Here is a 19,064-nt window from a genome sequence, read left to right as displayed (position 1 = left end):
TCTTCCCCATTCCCTTCTCCTCCAGTCTAATTACAATAGCATTTGAGACTTTTGAAAGATTTCAGTACCCTTAGGATGTTGAAACCAGCATGGTCCGCTTGCTAGGAACTAGCATGTTCCTGAATGTTGTTCAGGTCTTGTTTAGGGTTAAACAACTATTCAAGAATATCACCCAGAGATCTGCCCTGAGGCTGGATAATTATGAGTGGCAGGGTGTGTGGGATAGTATGGGCAAGTACCTAGGACAGTGGGCACTCCATTGTTCTGGAACTTTACTCCTGAACAAGTGCAGGATCCTGAAAAACTAGTAAAGTATTTGGAAAAAATACGATGTCACCCTGGAAATTACAGAGGGACACAAATCACTGCAACATGCTGGGGCCTAGTGCATGCCTGTCAAGCCCTGTTCAACACCACTCACCACCCTCAAGGGGAAGAGAAGGTCTCTGGATCTAACAACAAGGTGACAGGCACCGCGGCCCCTCCAACCCTGGCGACAGGCACTGCAGCTGAACCAGTGAACCAACCCGTACCAGTATCAGTTGCCCCCATACAGAAGAAATATACAAAAAAAAAATCAGTTCGCTTAGCAAAGGATGAAGATGAGCCGGGGTCATCACGAGAACAGGAGGAAGAGGCAGAACCAGAGGTAATCACCCGATCCCTATCCCTGAGTGAGCTGCGAGATACACGAAAAGATGTCAGCCATCCAGGTGAGCACATTATCACCTGGCTGCTCCCATGCTGGGACAATGGGGCTAGTAGCCTGGAATTAGAAGGTAGGGAAGCCAAGCAGCTGGGATCGCTTTCCAGGGAAGGTGGCATTGACAAGGCAATTGGAAAAGGGACACAACCCCTCAGCCTCTGGATGCAACTCCTGTCAAGCATGAAGGAAAGGTACCCGTTCAAGGAAGATGTTATATGTCAACCAGACAAGTGGACCACCATGGAGAGAGGTATCCAATATCTGAGGGAATTAGCTGTGCTAGAGATGATTTATTATGACCCGGACAACACACAATTACCCAAAGATCCAGACAAAGTCCAGTGCACAACGACACATGTGGCAGAAGTTTGTACAGAGCGCACCATCATCGTATGCCAGCCCACTGGCAATACTGACCTGGAAGGACGAAGAGGCACCAATGGCGGATGAAATGGTTTGCCAACTCCAGCAATACGAAGAAAATTTCTCTTCCTCCCTACAAGCCTGCACCTCAGCTGTGGAGAAGCTGTGCCGGGTTTTCCAGTAATTCAAAGAGGGTATGTCCTACTCCCCACCTGTATGGAGCAGTATCTCAGCTATTAGGGGTGACCTTTTCTCTGCCCGAGAGAGAATATAGAAGGTACACACCACAAGGTGCTCTGTGGTTTATTCTGTTAATTTAATATTACACATTATAATAATTTCCTTACACATGAAGACTGCTGAGATTTTTTGACTCCAAATGGTGAAAGAGTATCTGCGGCAAGTAATCTCAAATTTAGATAGTAGAACCAGCACAGCCTTTGACTACTTACCCAAATAAAATACTGGATGCTAGAGTTTTCTTGCAATCCAAACGACATGAAAGTACAAGTTAAAAGGTCTAGGGTTCCATAAAAGAAAAGCAATGCATAGTCTGTATCATCACAAGGATTTACATTGGGAGGCCAGAGTCACAACTGCGGTTGTCTATAAAGGGAAGGGTAACAAAACTGGGAACTGGTCCCCACAGCTGCTGTAAGGAGCACATCCTGCTTGCCTTCATCACTTTCTAAACTTCCATAAACTGTTGCATTGCATTGCTTTGTACCACTTCATCCGCTATTTATCCACACATCTATGTGGCTTTTGCATATTTGTCAGTTTAGTTTCAACTAGTCAGCAGTCCTTCAGGAAAGGGGAACTATTACAAATCGGATTTTTTTTCCACAAAGTATGCAAAATAATGATGTTTATTTTAGAATCTTTTGGGCACCCTTGCTCAATCTCTATAAAATTTACCATGTATATTTCAGAGATGTAATATAATTGGGAAATGCTAAATTAAATAGTGGTTTGAACACATTGAACTCATAAGTCTTTATTAAAAAAAACAAACCTTCTTTATCTTCCAACAGTAATATTTTCTTTATACTGTTATTTATACAAATCTGTGGTAACCCCTCCTTACGGAGGGAAGCTTTTTATACAGTTCAGGTAACTTACTATCTAATGTTTTCATTCTTTGGAATTTTAGGATCCATGAGGACTTAAAAAGAACAGTTGACCTGTGTCAAAAAGCTGAAGCAACTGGAGTTTCATGGATTACAGTACACGGGAGAAGTGTAGAAGAAAGACATCAGCCTGTACATTATGATGCAATTAAAATAATTAAACAAAGCATGTCTATACCTATTGTGGCTAATGGAGACATTAAAACTTTAAAAGATGCTGAAAATGTTCATCACTTGACAGGAGCAGATGGTAAGATTAAATATCCTATTTTCTAAGTAAACTTACAAATCAGATTTCAAAGTATTTTGGCTGTAAGTAGGACATGATTTGAGTGCTTTTCACTCTTTGAGGAGACAAATGAAAGAGGATGTTTTAGATGCCTTATAAACTCAGAATCACTTGTAATCATCAGAGCACTAGAGCACTGTTATTCAAAGCCATAAATAACGATTTCCGAGGGAAATTACAAAAGCTCTTTGCTTAATTATGCTATCTCATCACTCAGTAGTGGAGTTCAGGGGGACCTTCAGGCATTCATTCTGTCTCTATGGAGCTGATCATCTTTGAAGTACTGTAAGCTTCCACTTGGAAATCTCTACTTCCTACACGTGGGAGCAGATTTCTTATTATAAGAATATGGTGGAAAAAGGAAATATTGTTAAGCCAGATACTTAACAGTTAAGATGGTTAGCTTCAAGGACACAGTGAGGCATTGCACTCTCAGATCTGTATGTATTTACCTTGTCTTATACTTCAGTGGTAAAATTTTGGGGTAAAGGATTGCCCGGCAGTTATTTAGTCATGATAGATTCCTGCAACTGTCTATGGTTTCAAGACGATACGGAAATTCAGTATATATTTTGAAGAGGTAATCTGTATCTACACACTTTAGATCTTACAGCTGGAGAATAACAAGACAGAGAACAGTAGCTAGTGTCATAAGGAAAAGTTCATGTGGCAGATTTCTTATGATACTACTGATGTTTAATAGCAACAACAAAAACTAGTTGAACCAAACTGCCATGCTGCTACAGTGACTTCCCCCCCCAAATACAAAGCAGGAAGGAAATATATAACAGAAAAGAATGTTCTTATAGCCCAGCTGACCATCTTCAGTAGCAAAAATATAACGCATCATTTTTTTTCTGTCATGTACAATAGCGAAAGAAATTTGTCATATTTGATCATCCTACTTTTTAAGAAGAGACTAAGTGCGATAGATTATATGTTGACAGTGCAGGAAAACAGAATTCCTTAATTGCAGAAAAATTACAATAGAACTTCTGTGGGTTTATCTGACAATTTGGGATTATAGTTGGAAATACACTGGCTTGTTCAGAAATATTTACTGCAGACCAAGAGCCTTGAGATTTATATATTTGAGACATTGAGCCCTTACTGGAAGAAAGATTCTAGGTCAGTGAATCAGCTGAGCTGCACTAAAAATGACTAAATTTAGCATATTGCTACTCTTGTGTCTTTCCATCATAATTTTATGTTAAAAAGACAGGCTTGTATGTGTGTAGCAAACAAAAACAAAATACTATTGAATTGCAGTTTAAAAAGTAGTGAAGAAAGGCTTCTGTGTCCTGTGTTTCATTTGAAAATTTCTGGAAGGATACGTCATCAAGTAGAATGTGTTGACAGGTGTAGTAGGTAGTCTGAAGTTTGGATTGTTAAATGGATTTCTCTGGTATAGCTATAATACTCATCCCTGGTGCTCTTCCCATTACTTGTCCGTAAGCTTTGGGTGGTTGTCCTGCGGGGTGCTCTACAAAACCTACAGGAAGATTTAATGTAAAATTTAAACTATAATGTAACTTACTGCTTGAATTTCCAATTTGAAGGTATAATGGTGGCTAGAGGACTCTTAGCAAATCCGGCTATGTTTGCAGGATATGAAGAGACACCTTTGAAGTGCATCCAGGACTGGGTTAACATTGCTCTTGAGCATGGAACTCCTTTTACATGTTTTCACCATCACTTAATGTACATGATGGAACGGATAACTTCAAAACAAGAAAAGAAAGTTTTTAATGTTTTATCAAGTACCTCAGCAGTACTAGATTATCTGAATGACCATTACGGTGTGTGATAACTGAAAGTATTTTAGTTCTGTGTAAACCTGTATTTTGCAATTGTTGATACATTGTTAAACTTTTAATTGGGGTCCTACTTTTTAGTCACATTCATATATTGCATAAGTATTTTCAACACAGCATAACATTATGATCAGGGTGATACTTTGTATTTTTAGTAGTTTTATGTCAGCATTTTTCACTCCAGAAAATATTCCAGATTACACAAATGTGGAATTCTGTTTACAATGCACTACTACACAGAGGATTGATTGTTGTAGGACTCCAGTAATTTAATTTATTTTTTCACCAGACAATTGCTTAGAGCAATATGTTTGCAAAACTAAGGCCTTTCTTAATGTGAAACCTCCTAAAATCAGAAGGACTGGTTGTAAATAATACCAAGAATTTCAGACCAAAAGAATACAAAGGGAGCAATTATGGCAATTTTTGCTTTAACTGACATAAGCTGTACTTTTAAATTTGAGTAGATTTTTCAAGCTTAAAGACTGTGAGGCCTTGAAGTCCAGCATAGTAGCCTCTTCTAAATGAGATGTTCCTTTTACAGACTCAAATTTTCTAAACTTACAACTTGGGAAAATTCCACACTTCATATAGTGAAAGAAACCTGGAATAGATAAGTGATGACAGAAAGAAGGAAAGAGTAAAATGAAGAGATAGTTTAAACTAAGTACGAACTTAGTTGAATCTAAAATACAAGACTTGAAAGTTCAATCTAACTACATTCAGTTTTGTTTATCTACTGTATAATAATTATACAAAAGATTAAATCCCTGTCATCTCCCAAAACAGAACTTTATAGGTCAAAGAAAAGCTGACACATTCTCTCAGTGGGGCTCTTGCAGTCCTTTCTGCCTGCTGGCATGTTGCTTATCGAAGCACAACAGACACTTGGCTTTGAATGTTTGTATAGGAGGGAAATAGTGAAAATTAGGACAAGATAATAACATTACACACCAGCTGCATTTGTTCTGCCAGGGAAATTTCACAAATCTGCAGTACAATTATTTGTAATCAAATAATTTGTTTTCTTTATATGTTTACACAGAAATTCATACCAGAAATTGCTTAGTTTTCTGACTCTGATACTTGTATGAATATACAAGTGAATAGTTCTAAATTTTCTAAATAAATTACTTTAATTTGTATACAGTTGTACTTTTTTTATTACGGTATAAACCATGAAAACCTGGGGGAGGGGAGGTTGCTTTTGATGCTACTCCCCAAATCTTTCAATCATTTAGATATCTAAAATCTCACAATTTTTTTAATGCAATGGCATAAAAGACTTGTTCATTTTTCATAGTGAACATGTCTGATTTAGGCATACAAACAAAAGTTTGAAAGGCATGACATAAGTCATCAAGTCCAGTTCACTATTTAAGACAGCAAAGTTATGTAACTCTTCTGAGATGGTCACCTTCCTGATGTGTTAACAAATGGAAAACTACAGACATGCTTTGCTATCCTAGGCTAATTGAGACAATCTCTACAACCTTTTTTGGTGGAATAGGTTCTCCATTCCTTCAGACAATTGACTCTTCTGGATTGCAACGTTTTCTTGACATTGGATGAGCACAATTATGTATAGCGTTCCAGGTAAAACCCCAGCAATGTCTTCTGCAGTTAATACTTCTCTTTCTAATGCCTTACTTATCCTCAACTAATATTCATCATGTAATTTATGAGCTCCCAGTTTTACAGCAAAAGTTCTTACCTCCCAACTGCATGACATTGTATTTTGTACTGCTGAATTTAAAAAGTCTCAAGCTCATCCAACTACAGTGCAATACTCAGTTCTCCTTAGTTCTGAAAATGCCTCCAGCCTTCTGCATCAAAATTAAAAAGTAAAACTATACAACTGAATTGTAGAAGAAAAGGATTCCTGAAAGTATTAACCAAGCCCTGTGTTAGCATTTTCTTAAGGTTTTTATGATTTGGCAAGCAACTACTGTTTGCTGTGAACTGTCCCATAAGCGACAAGGAGCAGAGAAGAAAGAGTTATTTATTATAATCAAATAACACAAATGCAAGGTGCTTTGGGGGTTTTTTTCTGGTAATAGTGGGGAAATTGAATTTTAGAGGACTTGAAATACCTTGACCTATTTAGGAACTGAATACTTGATGATTTTGAAGGCAGCAGTTGTTGTGCCTGTGTGAGATCAATCATAGAGATTTCTGCCTGAAGTACAAGACCTAGGTTGCTGTTAATATCGCTAGTAATTAAGGAGTGCTTGATCTGGCCAATTACGCATCATAAAAGTCAATGGAAGTTTATCATCCCTTTTTGAGGGTGAAATTAATTGTACGCCTTCTTCCCTTGTGAATTTTGTATGCATCTGAATGCACTTCACTGTGTTGGCATAGAATAAACTGCAAAATTGGAGTCATAAAGCCATACTCTGAACAGCCATACTGTTCAAATATACATTGATTGCTAAAGATGGGAGTTACTTAACTCTCAGTGTTGTTTTAGAATATGGTCATATTTCTCATTATAAGCCATCTGAATATGGGAAAATACTCATCTGCAGTTTAAAGCCACTGTCACGTCCCAGTTTCTCAGGACAGTGGCTCAGGTTTGCTGATTCCTGGCTCAGGATTAAGGTGAAACAACACCAGGGATCCTTTAACTCACAAAACTCACCTTTTATTTGCTCACAAGAATAGGCATGCTCACTACAAAAATTGGTATGCTCACAACAAAAATTGGCATGAAATGATGTCAGTAAACTGTGTAACGTGTGCTAACCATGCATCACCAAACATATACTACAGGCCTTGCTTATCTGGCGATCAGTTCAGGGAAGACCATAAGGCGAGCCCTCCCATTCAGTCAGGAGGTTCAGAGCAGACCCCCTTGCTTTCTAGACTCCTTCTCAGAGAGGAGCTTGGGGGCGGCAGGATCCACTCCTCGTCCCAGACTTGGTCAACGGTTTATGTCTAAAGGGATGAGGTGTAGGGATTATGGAAAAGGGAAAGAGAGAGAAAGAGCAAGATTTCACCGGTCCTGGGTCCAGCATTGGTTCAGTCAGCTGAGGGGTCCAATTCCGGTGGGCTTGCGCACCCAGGGCTTCAGTTTGTGTCCTTTTATCATCCCTGCCCCTCCTTTGGGTGGGCATTAGGCTAATTAGGTGTCGTGAGCGGTTTGTGAGCCTTTGGGCTTGGGGGTCGTTTGGGGAATAACTTCCCCTTCCCTGCATGGTGAGCCATCCTATTCAGCACATCAGAACCGGGAGCTGTGCACCCTCCGGCCCACCCTCCCCTCCTGTTGCTGAGGGGCGCTGATAGGCTTCTTCTCACCTGGGGTTCCTTGCTAGGCAGAGTTAGTCGTTAAGCAGAACTTGCCCCACCACAATGTTTGAGACATTAACTCTTTCAGTCTCTCACAGCCACTACATTCCTTCCCTGTGTATGTTACTTGTAACATCACCAAGTACGCAGTCCTTCTATTTTCTAATTTTCAAATTTTTAAAAGTTATTCTGCAAGTAACATAAGATACAAAGCTTTGTTTCCTATTTTAGGTCCTTTGCCTCCTGTAATATTCTCATAATAACCTGTACTTTCTTGCAACTTTTACCCTGCGGCAGTAACCCCAGCTTGCTCAAGCAGCCTGTACAATCCCATTTTCTCTATTCCCTACTGTTATGTTGTTCCTTAGGACTCTTCTCTATCTTGGATTGATGGTTGGGCAAATTCAGTGTGTGATGATGAGATAGCTGTCATACAAGCCAAACTAGAATGGAACAAGATTGAACTTTTTCCTTCAGCAGAGAATTAGTCGGATTTCTGTCCTCTAACCAGCTGCTAATACACAGCCATTTCATATTTCAATTTCTGACTACTTTGTCACCTTACTGGTGGGAGAGGAAGGTATTTCTTTTAATTGTAATGTTTTAAGGTTCATGAGGTTTTTTCCTAAAGCAGCCAGCCATTATATATATATTGTATGGTGTCGTATTTATCACACTGTGGTTCACTATAAGATAGGTAGCCTTAGATCAACAACACGGACTTCTACAGCTTCAGTTAGAATACCTTCCAGGAGTGGCAGAGTGCACTCAACAGAAGGGAGGTCTCACAGATGTTTGCAGGAGGCTTCTCCCTGTTCCTCAGATCTCATTCCAGGTTGGTGGGGAACACGCATCAGCTGCAGTGGAAGTGCACAGCAGTCATGGCCGAGTGATTCATTCTGAGATCTTACGAAGCCCCTGAAGTGAAAAAGCAGACTCAGAGTCTCTGGCAGTGGGGCTGTGCAAATATAGTCCTGTCGGTATGAGGCTAGGTTACTGGGAGAGCAGCTTACAGTGCTAGTAAGAGGTGAGTAAGCAGCTCAGAAATAGAAACTGCTCTGGAATTAAAGGAGATAAAGTCTTTAATAACATTTTAACAGCTTCAATAAAGTATAATGGCTGTAGGCCAATAGCTAAAATGTAATAACAAGGACATACTAAGATGTTATATTTTTGTCTGTGCTTCTGAAAAAATATGTTTATGAAAACATGTTAGAAATACTTCTTAAAACCCAGGCTGTTTCCACTGTGTAGATTGGATTGAAATAGCTTGTTGTATCGCTTTCCAATATTTGTTATGCATAAACAATTATTTGGGATGTAACCTTTCATCCAGACATTGGCGGCAGCTAGGAGAATGTTAACACGCTGGCTCCATCCCCAGGCCACAGACCTGGGAAATTTTAAGTGTAAACAATTTCAGATTGTGAGCAGCTGCAAACAGCTCCTCTCTAAACTGCTTATGCAAGAACTTCCTACCCCATGTCAGTTCCAATGGATTAGAGTAACAAAGAACTACTATTTGCAGCATTTAATCTGTCTCATTTTGATGGAAATTAATTGGAACAGAATTCCTGAAAGCAGGTAGTTGTGTCAAGAGGGCTGGTGATGCCCAGCTAGACAAGGTAACCCGCTTCTATGAGCAGCACCTCGGGACCTGCTAAGGCTGCAGGTTAAGTCAATAAGCTGCTGAGTGGGCCCTAGCCTGAGCTAACTGAACAGGGTGCAGAAAACTCCTGGGTATGACGTGAGATTGCTGAACATGACATGCAACAGTGTGAGAAGCTGGTAAAAGCTGCAGGTAGCGCTGGGAGGGATGGCTGGATTTCACCAGTGGTTAAGGGGGAGTTAGGTGAAAAACTGAACTATACAGATAACTGGAGAGTCGTTTTGAGGGTCCTTTCAGAACTAGAAACTTGCAGGGCCAAGAGTACCCAATAACCGTATCACTACCTCAGTAACACCACGTAAGGCCAAGACTGCCCAAGTAACGGTATCAGAAATACTGGACGTGGGTACAGATACAGCAGAACTCGGAACAACAGGGAAAAGTGATTAGGGGAGGGTTATGCCACGGCAAAGAAGGGGAGTTACAAGGGTGGCGACAGAGGTGGTCAAGAAATGGGAAAATGGGTACCAAAGTATGGAAATAATGTGCTCGTAGCCTCGCTGTGCTGATAAAAAGTACCACACAGGACAATAGGATAGAACAGGATTTTCTGAAGGAATATTGGTTTATTCATGAGGTCCAAACGGGCCTGTTTGACAGTGTTTGAGACTGTTGTTTTGTTGTTATTTGTGGGGTCTTTATGAATACTGGGCCTGTTTTCCTTGAGAAAACAGATTTACAGGCTGTTAATACACTACGGCAGTGTAATGCATGGGGAGGGACAGACAGACGGACACAGTATTTTAAATGAACTTCAGAAACTAATGAGCGTGCTAGAGAGCACAGCTGAAGTCCCCAATCGAATAAGCTGGAGTCATGGAGCGGTGGGACCATCACAGCAAGATCCCGCAGCAAAACGCTTACAACCATTCCCTAAATGTGAAAAAGATGCCAACCTTAACCTTTCTCAACGTGTAGATCCCTACATTTCCCAACAGAGGTGTGGTCCCTTGGTTAATTCACGCCTACCGTGTCAGACTCGGCTTTCCAGCTGCCCCACGCAAACGCCTCAGCAAGTCGTTATTCCATCCCTCCCCCCAGGCCCTCAGCCAGAGCCCGGGAAACAGGGCCGGTAGCCAAAGACGGCCTCCGGGCAAGGGGGGAGGGCGGCGGGGAGCCTCCAGCTCCACCGGGATGGGACTAGAGGGGACTCTCCTCCCCTCCCCTCGGGCCTGCCCGCACCTTTCCCCAGCTGGGACGGCGGCCACCTCCGCGTCACTCAGCGCCGTCCCGACCCACCTCCTCCGAGCGGGGCGGAGGCCGCCCGCGCCTGCACGCCCCCCCCCGCCAGTGCCGCCGCCCCTCAGCGCCGGCGGGAAGGACGGGCTCGCTCCCTCCCAGCACCGTCCCGCGAGGCCCCGCTCCCCGCCCCTTCGAGAGCGGCTCGCCGCCATCAGGCTCAGCCGGGCGCCAGCGACGAGGAGGTTGCGAAGGCCGGGCGGCCGGGGGGGGGGGGGGGGGACGGACGAGGGGGACGGGCCCGGGGCGGCCCAGGCCTCCCTGCCTGTGTGGGGGGAGCGGGGGCGGCGGGCAGCGCGTAGGGACAGGAGCCGGCGCGGCGGGAGGGAGCCTGCGGCACAGGCGGGGTTGCGGTCACCTCACGGGGGACTGCCGCCGGCGGGCCGGGCCCGGCCCGGCCCTGCCCTGCCCGCCGAGCCAGGCGCGGCGGCGGCGGCGGTGGTGGTGGTGGGGGTCCCAGTCCCCAGCTCCCTCCCCCGGCGGAGGGGCTCTGCCCTGGGGGCTGGTTCGGGAGGGGAAGCCAGTACAGTGGGACACCCCCTCCACCCCCCTGGGAGCTGCGGTTAAGTTATTTAGAAGTACTTCCCTTTGAAACTCCGTGGCCTAACGCAAGGCAGCCTGGGCCCGGCGGTGCTGCCGGAGCCGCCGTGGTGGTGGTGCCGGTGCCGGCGGCTGGGGTGCCGCGGGCCCGCCTGACCCGCTCGTTCCTCCGCAGGCCTGCCGGGACGATGACTTTCCAGTGGACGGCAGTTGCCGCCTTTCTGTACGGTGAAATAGCAGTAATTCTCGTACTCTGCCTGCCGTTTATTTCTCCGCTGAGGTAGGACTCAAGTGTGCTGGACGACCCCAGCTCGGTCTTTTCACTGTTTTGGGTTTATTTTACACGTTTGTTTTTATAAACAGGGAGCTACGCTGCATCTTAAACTAGTTGTGAACTAAGCTGAAGCAATGCTGCTCGGGACTTGAGCATCAGGAGTTTCAGCAATCATAAGCCTCTTTTAAGGAGCTTTATGTTTGTTTTCCACACACTGCTGATTCATCCAAGCAGCAGTCAGGGTTCCCAGGATGAGCCCCATTGCTTTGCTTTAGCAAGTCTTCTCGGGTTTTTTGGAGTAGCTGGTTTACAGGAGGGCGTCTGGCTTCCCGTGCTGTGAGCTCAGTAAGAAACGGGAGGATGGTGTAGTTTTTTCAGTTGTTCGTCAAGTTTGTGAGGAGCAGCTTTACAAGGTTGTCGTGTACACTAGGCATTGTGGGCGCTGAACAGATAAGAGATATCTGATAGTCAAAGCTAGCCACTACAGCGTGTGTAAGGGCTGTAAGAAATTTGTGATCATTTGTTTAAAAAAAATGTGGACTTCAGCTTGATGCAAAAGGCACTTCAGGACTACTGAAATAAAGGCCTCTATAAACTTATACATCAATTAACAAAATAATAATACTTCTGGAACACAACACGAACATTAAGAAAAATAATTCATTCTTGTAAAATAAATGCCTTTAGTAAGGGAAAGAAACAACATGTATTAATTACTCTTATTGTATATGCAAAGGCCTAGCTTACAGCATTATCTTGTTTCCTGTAAGTAGCTCTTCAAATTTGGTAATGTTATTTTTATTTCTTTATAGGAAATAAAGAAACCTAGCTTCTCTACAGGAGGCAAGAGAAAGACTTATGATTTCTTTCCAGAATATCAGTAATTCTTAAAAAAAAAAAAACCCAAAAAAACCCCACCTGGGTAGGATGAAACCTTAAAACTTTTTTAAAAAAATTGCCTTTGTCTCAGTGTCATGTAAAAACTGTTACATGTTTGCCTTCTGCATCTTTGGATATATTTAGAATGAAGAATGCAGCTTTTACTGTAATATCTTAAGGAACAAAACCTAAACCAAAACTCTGCTGTGTGGAGAGTCATAATTTAACTACTTAAACCTGTGGGAGAGTCTTGAAAATGATTGGATCCTCCACAGCTGTTATTAGTGATTAGTCATGTTTCCTCAACTTCAGAAGTTGAAACTGTTGTAAAATCTAATTTAACCTCTGATTTTTACAAGCTGGCTTGTGAGGAGTTGAGCACTTCAACATAGATTGAATTCTCATATTTTCCATTGTTTTCTAATCCAAACTGCAACTGTATGTAAGAAGGGAGAAGTATTATGGGAGTTGTAATCATCAGATTATTAATGGCTTATGTGAGGAAACTAGCTGCAAGAATTTCTGCAGGCTGATGACACATGCAGAGTACATCGGGAGTATTGAAATAGGTTTCACTTATAAACAGGGCTTGAATCCAGTCTTTGTGGCTGAAAAGCAAATTCATAACCTTCAGTGTTACCAAAATTTATTCAAACATCAAATACAGTGCTTTGAATTATATACGAAGGATAGATTTTTGTGCTTGGTTTGTAGCATTCTGCTATTCCTTTGAACAGTGGTTTCTGAAAGAGTGAAATAGCTTTATCCATTATGTGACATGTGCAATTACTGTCTTAATAAAACTGTCATAGGAGTCTTGTGGGGTTAAAGAATAGATTTAACTGCTGCAACAGTACCGGAGGGCAGCAGTTCTGCCTTATGCATCTTGGTGGCCTGGGAGCTGGTTCTGTCAGAGGGGTAAAGCATCTGTGATTAAAGACAGATGTGAAACTGCTGTTCTTTAAAGTTTTGATTTACTCAGTTGTCAGTCTTCAAACAGATTGTTTGCCTCTTTTGTGCCTGCACATTTTTTGGATAATGAACTCCTTTTTGAATTTTCTAACAAGTGTTTAAGTTCCTGGGGAATAAGTAAAGTGACAACATAAAAATGCAAGTACACAAAAAGACAGAACTGTACCGCAAAGTGGGGTACATCTATAGTGGTGGCCAGTATTATAGTTTGGAAGAATTATATTTACGTGACTTCTGTCACCAAAAGGAAATGGAGTATTAATAAATGTGAATGTCAGTACTTGTTGAGGAAAAACCAAGTGTGAAAATGTAACATAAGATCTCTTTACTGCAAAGTCTTCCTATTTTTAGCCTGAATATAACTTGGCAGTATAGTTGGTCTAAGGTTATACCTTAGAGAATCACTTCTTAAATGGAGATCAGTTTGAAACTTGGAGAATTGCATGTTTAAAAGAGTTAGCAAGTTGGCTTCGTTTGAGTTGTAGCTTGGTTTAATTAAAATAAGCTTTTTGGTTGATACAGACTATGGCTGTCTGCTATAAAAAATTCAGATTATACTAAAAGATTTAAATGAGGGGTTTGCACATACAATGTTGAAACATTTTAATTCTTTCTGGTGCAGAACCAGAAGGAACCATTAGAGATGATGCTGCAGTCTAATTTAAATTAAGTTCATAGTAGGTTGGAAACTGCTTTGTTAAAGGACAAATTTTAACAGTCTCTGGAAAATGTAAATACTCTTAACAGAAGTTGGAAATTTTACCTGATCTAATCAGATGGTGACTAGCATGCCTGTGTTACATCCCTAATGGTATAACTAGGTATTACTTCATCTGTGCAATAGCGCTGATTCTAACCTGTGCAAAGGACAAGTAGCTGCTCTGGTTTTGTCTCTTGCGGGTTTCAGTCCATTTGAGCAGATCAGATGTTCTTCATTTGTGCTGCAAGTGTGAATTCTTGCAGAGCCCTCCATGCAGTAATATTGAATAGGCAATTGGTTGTTTAAACAACCAAAAAAAATGGTCTTCACCACCATTGGGCCACTGAAGTTGCTTCTGTAGCCAACAATTTTATGCACTTGAAAGAGGTTTTAACCCTTGACAAAATATAAACATGATACTTATCCTTTTGTTGTCATTTGCAAGTTAGAATGTAATAACAATCCTTGTACTTTACAATTATGCAGACTCATCAGTGTAAAACATAGCCTTCTGAAGAAGGATGGTAGAGATGATTTTAATTTGTGGAGGGTTTTTATTTTATTTGGCAACATGGGGTATAAGTGGATAGAAATAAAAATGATGGAATGGATTTTACAGTCTTTACCCCATCTTTGAGTTTATTGTAATTGGGACCAAACACAAAGTAATGCTAGCCAAAGTAAAAGCTAAAATAAAACACATCTGGAGAGTACCTGCTATCATGTGAGAAGTTTTTGAGTTGAACCAACTGTCTTTGCCTGTATTGACAACAAACAAAAAAGAGAGAAGCAAGTTGGATTGTTGAAAAAGTTATGAGTACCTAAATTATATTGCAATTAAAGCAGCTGTTTAGAGACCTTACATAAGTCTCATATCAATAACAGAGCTCTCTTTTGTGAGGTTATTATGCTCTTCTTTTAGTGTTTAATTATTTTTGAATAACACAATGCTATTTTACAGATGGCAGAAGATTTTTATGATTCCGCTATGGAGCAAAATGGCAGTTTTCTGGAACAAGATGTTCCTTACAATAATAGTTTTACTGATCGTCTTGTTTCTTGGTAAGTGTTAAGTAATTTCTTAACAAATGGGGAAAAAAAAACTGGTATATGGAGTTCATGGCAGTAGATTAATTGAAAGGTTTCAAGCCTAATGTAAGTCAGCTAATTTGTTTAAAAGTTCTACAGTAGAATGGAAGAGGAGAGGGCTTGGCTTGGTCTAGGTTGCTCTTGGTTTCACTTTCTCACACAAGTAAATGAACTTGAAATGTTTGATACCAGAATTTGGCTGAGCTGCGCAACATGCAGTAGATGGCACTCTTTCTCTTGGTTGCTGTTGAAATAGAAGATGAGAAGATTGTATCAAAGCCCTGGGCTATTTGAGTGCTTTTGCTCAGCACAGATACAAAACAGCTGTTGGCTACATTTGTTATAAGTAGATCCTAAGGCATATCAAGTAGGAGTAAAGCTTTAGTGAAACTGGAACTTGAATGATGACCATATGCCTGACTGATTTAATGTCTTGCCTGACTGCTTTGTGTGGTAAGCATTTCCCGTATTCAGTGATGGAAATAGTTCTCCTGTGTTTCAGTGGTAGAAGTAGTTCTCATCCATGGATTGGAGAGAAGTGTTTCTAGCGCCTTACAATGAAAACGCTGTTTAATTCCAAGCTACTTTAAATACAAAGAAAAAAATGAGTGATTTTATTGTCTGCTGAGAGAAACATACAGATGCACTGCATATATAAAGTCAGACTAAACTGCAATACTATAGTCCTAATATTAAAAAAAGTATTGGAACTGCAAATAAATGTGTTTTTTATTTTAGGTGATCTTTAGTATCACCCTTAGAAGTGGATCCTTCAGTAAATGGCCTAAGATTGAGAACTGATGGATTTCATTTACTCCCTTGAACTTCTGTTGAAAACTTTGACCAAAATTTGGTATTGGGTTGGCGATGGTCGTTGATTTTGCAGAAAGATAGATTTGGGCTAAAGTAAAGCAGTGATGAGATGCTTGCCCCATAGCATAAGATGGTAGGTTACTGCAGGACTAGAATCTTCCTATAGCACAGGGATATGGACTTTGTTTGGTCTTAGTCTTCGTTGCATTGTTTGAAGTTTCACTTCAAATCTTTTTTTTTTTTCCTTCTAAGTAACTTATGAATATAAAAGAGACGGTCATAAGAGATGTTATTCACATGTGCTTTTCTTTGGAGGTGATTTTGCCTGCTTAGTTAAATGCAGCAGTAACTTAATAACACATGCCCAAAATATTCTGCAAGAACTGATGATGTGTCATGAAATGTGTATTTTTGTTCAAGTGCAGGAGGAGATTTTAGGTGCTGTATTGGCCTTAAGTATGTATCATGACCTTAAGTTCACAGATTGTAATATGAACTCTTAACTGGATTAGGTTTTGGTTTTATGTGGATGTAAGTCCTATTTAATTATTTTGTCCTTTGAAAAAGTGTTGGCAGTGTATTGGCCCTTCTGCAGAACTATCAGGAGTATATGACAGGTGAAAGGAAGCTGAAAGATGGATGAAAGGCAGATGAAAGAAAGCTGAGGTGTAGCTTACCCCCTCTGTTCTGTTTATGTTCAACACTGTGTTACTACAGTCTTCCTATTTTGCTGGATGTTATAGAAATAATTTTTTCCCTCTCATTCAAGCATAAAGCAGACACTTCTGTCATTACTAAAATACATGCTTATCTAACAAATTCCATATAAGGCATATACTTCAGAGGCACCTCTTCTTTTTCCCTTCTCTTTCTGTTTTCTCGCTGTTTGTCCACTGGCTAGATTCTAGTTTAGTTGTCAGCAGTGACATTTTGACCCTGTCTGTAGGGTCTCTGGTAACATTTGTAGTGTGTTGCTTTGGCCTGATCCCTGGTGGCTGAGTGCAAGTGTTGGAAATGACTGTTCAAACATGTTTTGGGCAATGGTTTGCCATATCTCTGGAAGTGTGTTATATTGCTTTGGTGATGTATCAAGACCTATCTTTAAAATGTATGGATAAGTGATGTCACTACTTGTCCTATGCCTGTTTGCTGAGCAGAAAGTCCAAATAAGTAGTACTATGTCTGGTTTATCATACATGCATACCCACAGATGTGAATAAGAACAAACTGGTTTTGTTTACAGATGCTGTTAGGGAAGTCAGGAAGTACTCGGCCGTTCATGTGAACGAAAAGGCTGCAAATGTCAATACCAATGCCTTTGATCATATTCAGATGAAACTCTTCCGATCGCAAAGAAACCTCTATCTCTCAGGTTTTTCCTTATTTCTTTGGCTGTAAGTATAACATTTTTCTAATTTCTACATAGCATGTTTCTTACAGGAACTATGGCACAAAGTAATACAACTATGAAAAGTTTGGAAGGCCAATTTCAAGAGATTAAAGAATTAAGTGTGAGCAGATTGGCTATGAGGCAAGTAAGATCAGGGAAAATAATATCTTACAAATGTTTGAAGATTGGAAGGATATGTGAGCAACACATGGAAAGAAACATTTTGAATGCTTGAGAAAACATGTATTTTGCAGGAGAATTTTCTTCAGGGAATACTCATTTCCTTCCTTAAACTTATGCCCTATGTTTTGTTTGTTTTGAACACAGAAAACTGGAATTAAAAAAACCTCAAAAACTGAAGTACTGTTAAAATAATCTTAATATGTTGCAAGCTGGTATTATTGCATCCTGCTGTGTTGTTCTTAAAAGCCTGAGTCTGACTTGAACCGCTTTGTCTAAAGCTCAAAGTTAGGAACTGTAGGATAATGTTCTGGCTTCCAAGGAAAGTTTCAGATATTATTTCAGATGAAGCACTTTGTGGCAACTGGCCTACTATGATATTATGATCTGAAGTGCGGTATCCTTTTCAGGATGTTTAAATACAGCTAATAAAACGGGGTAACGGAAAGGACAGTTCTATACTGCTCAGCAGTAGCAGCCAAGACTACCTGTGAATCTTCACAGTAGCCACAACAACCTGCAGATCTTCTCAGTTGGGCAAGGAGCACATGAACTAATTGGACACAGATAATGTGAATGGATGGAAACAATCACGTTGGTCAGATGAATTCCTATTTGTACATTTTTATGGTGACACTGGGCAAAGAATGCTGACCCTTTTCTGAATTCCTTCAGTGAGCTGCTTGACATTGCCTAGGTACGCAAGAGGAGCACAGAACAAGGAAATGCCTGGAATCACAGAGACTTCTGACAAACTTCTTCCCATTGGAGTGACATATGGCCATTTTAGCTGATCATTGAGGAGCATTGTACATAAAGAAGTGTCAAGGAAAAATTGTACAAAACTTGAGCAGGAAAACTTTGGAAAAAACAAAGGTGGCTGTAGCCTTGCACAGTAGTGATAGGAGTGCATCGTGTACTTTGTCTTCCTTCAGAAAGGTTAAGTAAATATGCACAAATATGTTTGTGATCTCTGCTCCAAGAAAGGAATAGCTGGATTGTGTCCTACACAAGAGTTGAAAGCTGGTCCCCCAGGATCCTACTCCCACTTGGCTTTCAAGGAAGAAAACTTGTCAGGTGGCCCTAATAGATTTTATTGTGGATAAAAGTTCTGATCTTGAAGAGGTTTGCTTAAGGCCTTTATTGGGCTACTGGCCTTTCACCAAGTTCTAGAAGAAATAAATACTCCTACAGTAGTGGCTAGATCAAAGGACTTTCCTTAGTAGAGCTATTTTGCTTATCCATTAAACAGGCATAATGTCTGTCAGAGAAGGGGGGAGAAGTGTTCCTTGGGTTGCCTTATCCTATACTGCTACTACCATCACCCAAGCAAGTTAAGACCACATGTAGGTGCGAATGGGTGCTTGGATGCCCCTAGTTCATTCTTTGGGTCAGTTTTGGTTCATTTTAGCACATCAGCCAATAGGAGAATTCCAGAAGAGTGGTAGATGGAGATGCCCAAAATGGAGGAGGCTGGAAGCTTGTCACTTCTGGCAGTACAACAAGAGCTCTTATCCATCTGTGGTTCAGCAATTACAGAACACTGAGTACAGGTGAGGAAAATTACCTCCTATCAGTGGAGGTACTGGGGCCAGCTGAGCTTTCATCTACTAGCTGTCTGCACAAAAAAGAGGAGGGTCATAGTTACCAGAGACTGTCCCCTGGGTAGGACAGAGGCATTCATCTGCTAATCTGACTTGATGTCTTGGGGGATGTGGAGAGCCTG

At 41.1% G+C, this 19,064-nt stretch overlaps 1 protein-coding gene and 1 long non-coding RNA gene across 6 annotated transcripts in view; one reads left to right on the top strand and one right to left on the bottom strand.

Annotated features, from left to right (window-relative positions):
• DUS4L (dihydrouridine synthase 4 like) overlaps nt 1-19,064 on the top strand; it is a 43,422-nt gene that overhangs the window by 7,565 nt on the left and 16,793 nt on the right. For 3 of the 5 annotated variants that reach the window (XM_052789458.1, XM_052789461.1, XM_052789459.1), the window contains exons 6-7: nt 2,223-2,449; nt 4,048-5,447. In XM_052789458.1, coding sequence (XP_052645418.1) covers nt 2,223-2,449; nt 4,048-4,295 — 475 coding nt within the window. In that variant the 3' untranslated portion in view covers nt 4,296-5,447. Of the gene's footprint in view, nt 1-2,222; nt 2,460-4,047; nt 5,448-10,562; nt 10,687-11,216; nt 11,322-14,827; nt 14,929-17,011; nt 17,163-19,064 lie in introns of those variants that run through there. The other 2 variants (XM_052789462.1, XM_052789457.1) reach the window with 2 other exon arrangements.
• On the bottom strand, nt 3,429-10,423 carry LOC128142849 (uncharacterized). Its single transcript, XR_008235529.1, has 3 exons — nt 10,159-10,423; nt 8,339-8,511; nt 3,429-3,980 (listed from the first exon to the last, which is right to left on the bottom strand). It is a non-coding gene; the product is annotated as an uncharacterized LOC128142849 (long non-coding RNA).

This window comes from Harpia harpyja, chromosome 6 (genome assembly GCF_026419915.1).
Source record: "Harpia harpyja isolate bHarHar1 chromosome 6, bHarHar1 primary haplotype, whole genome shotgun sequence".
Lineage (NCBI taxonomy): Eukaryota > Metazoa > Chordata > Aves > Accipitriformes > Accipitridae > Harpia > Harpia harpyja.
This window is presented reverse-complemented; position numbering and strand designations above follow the sequence as displayed.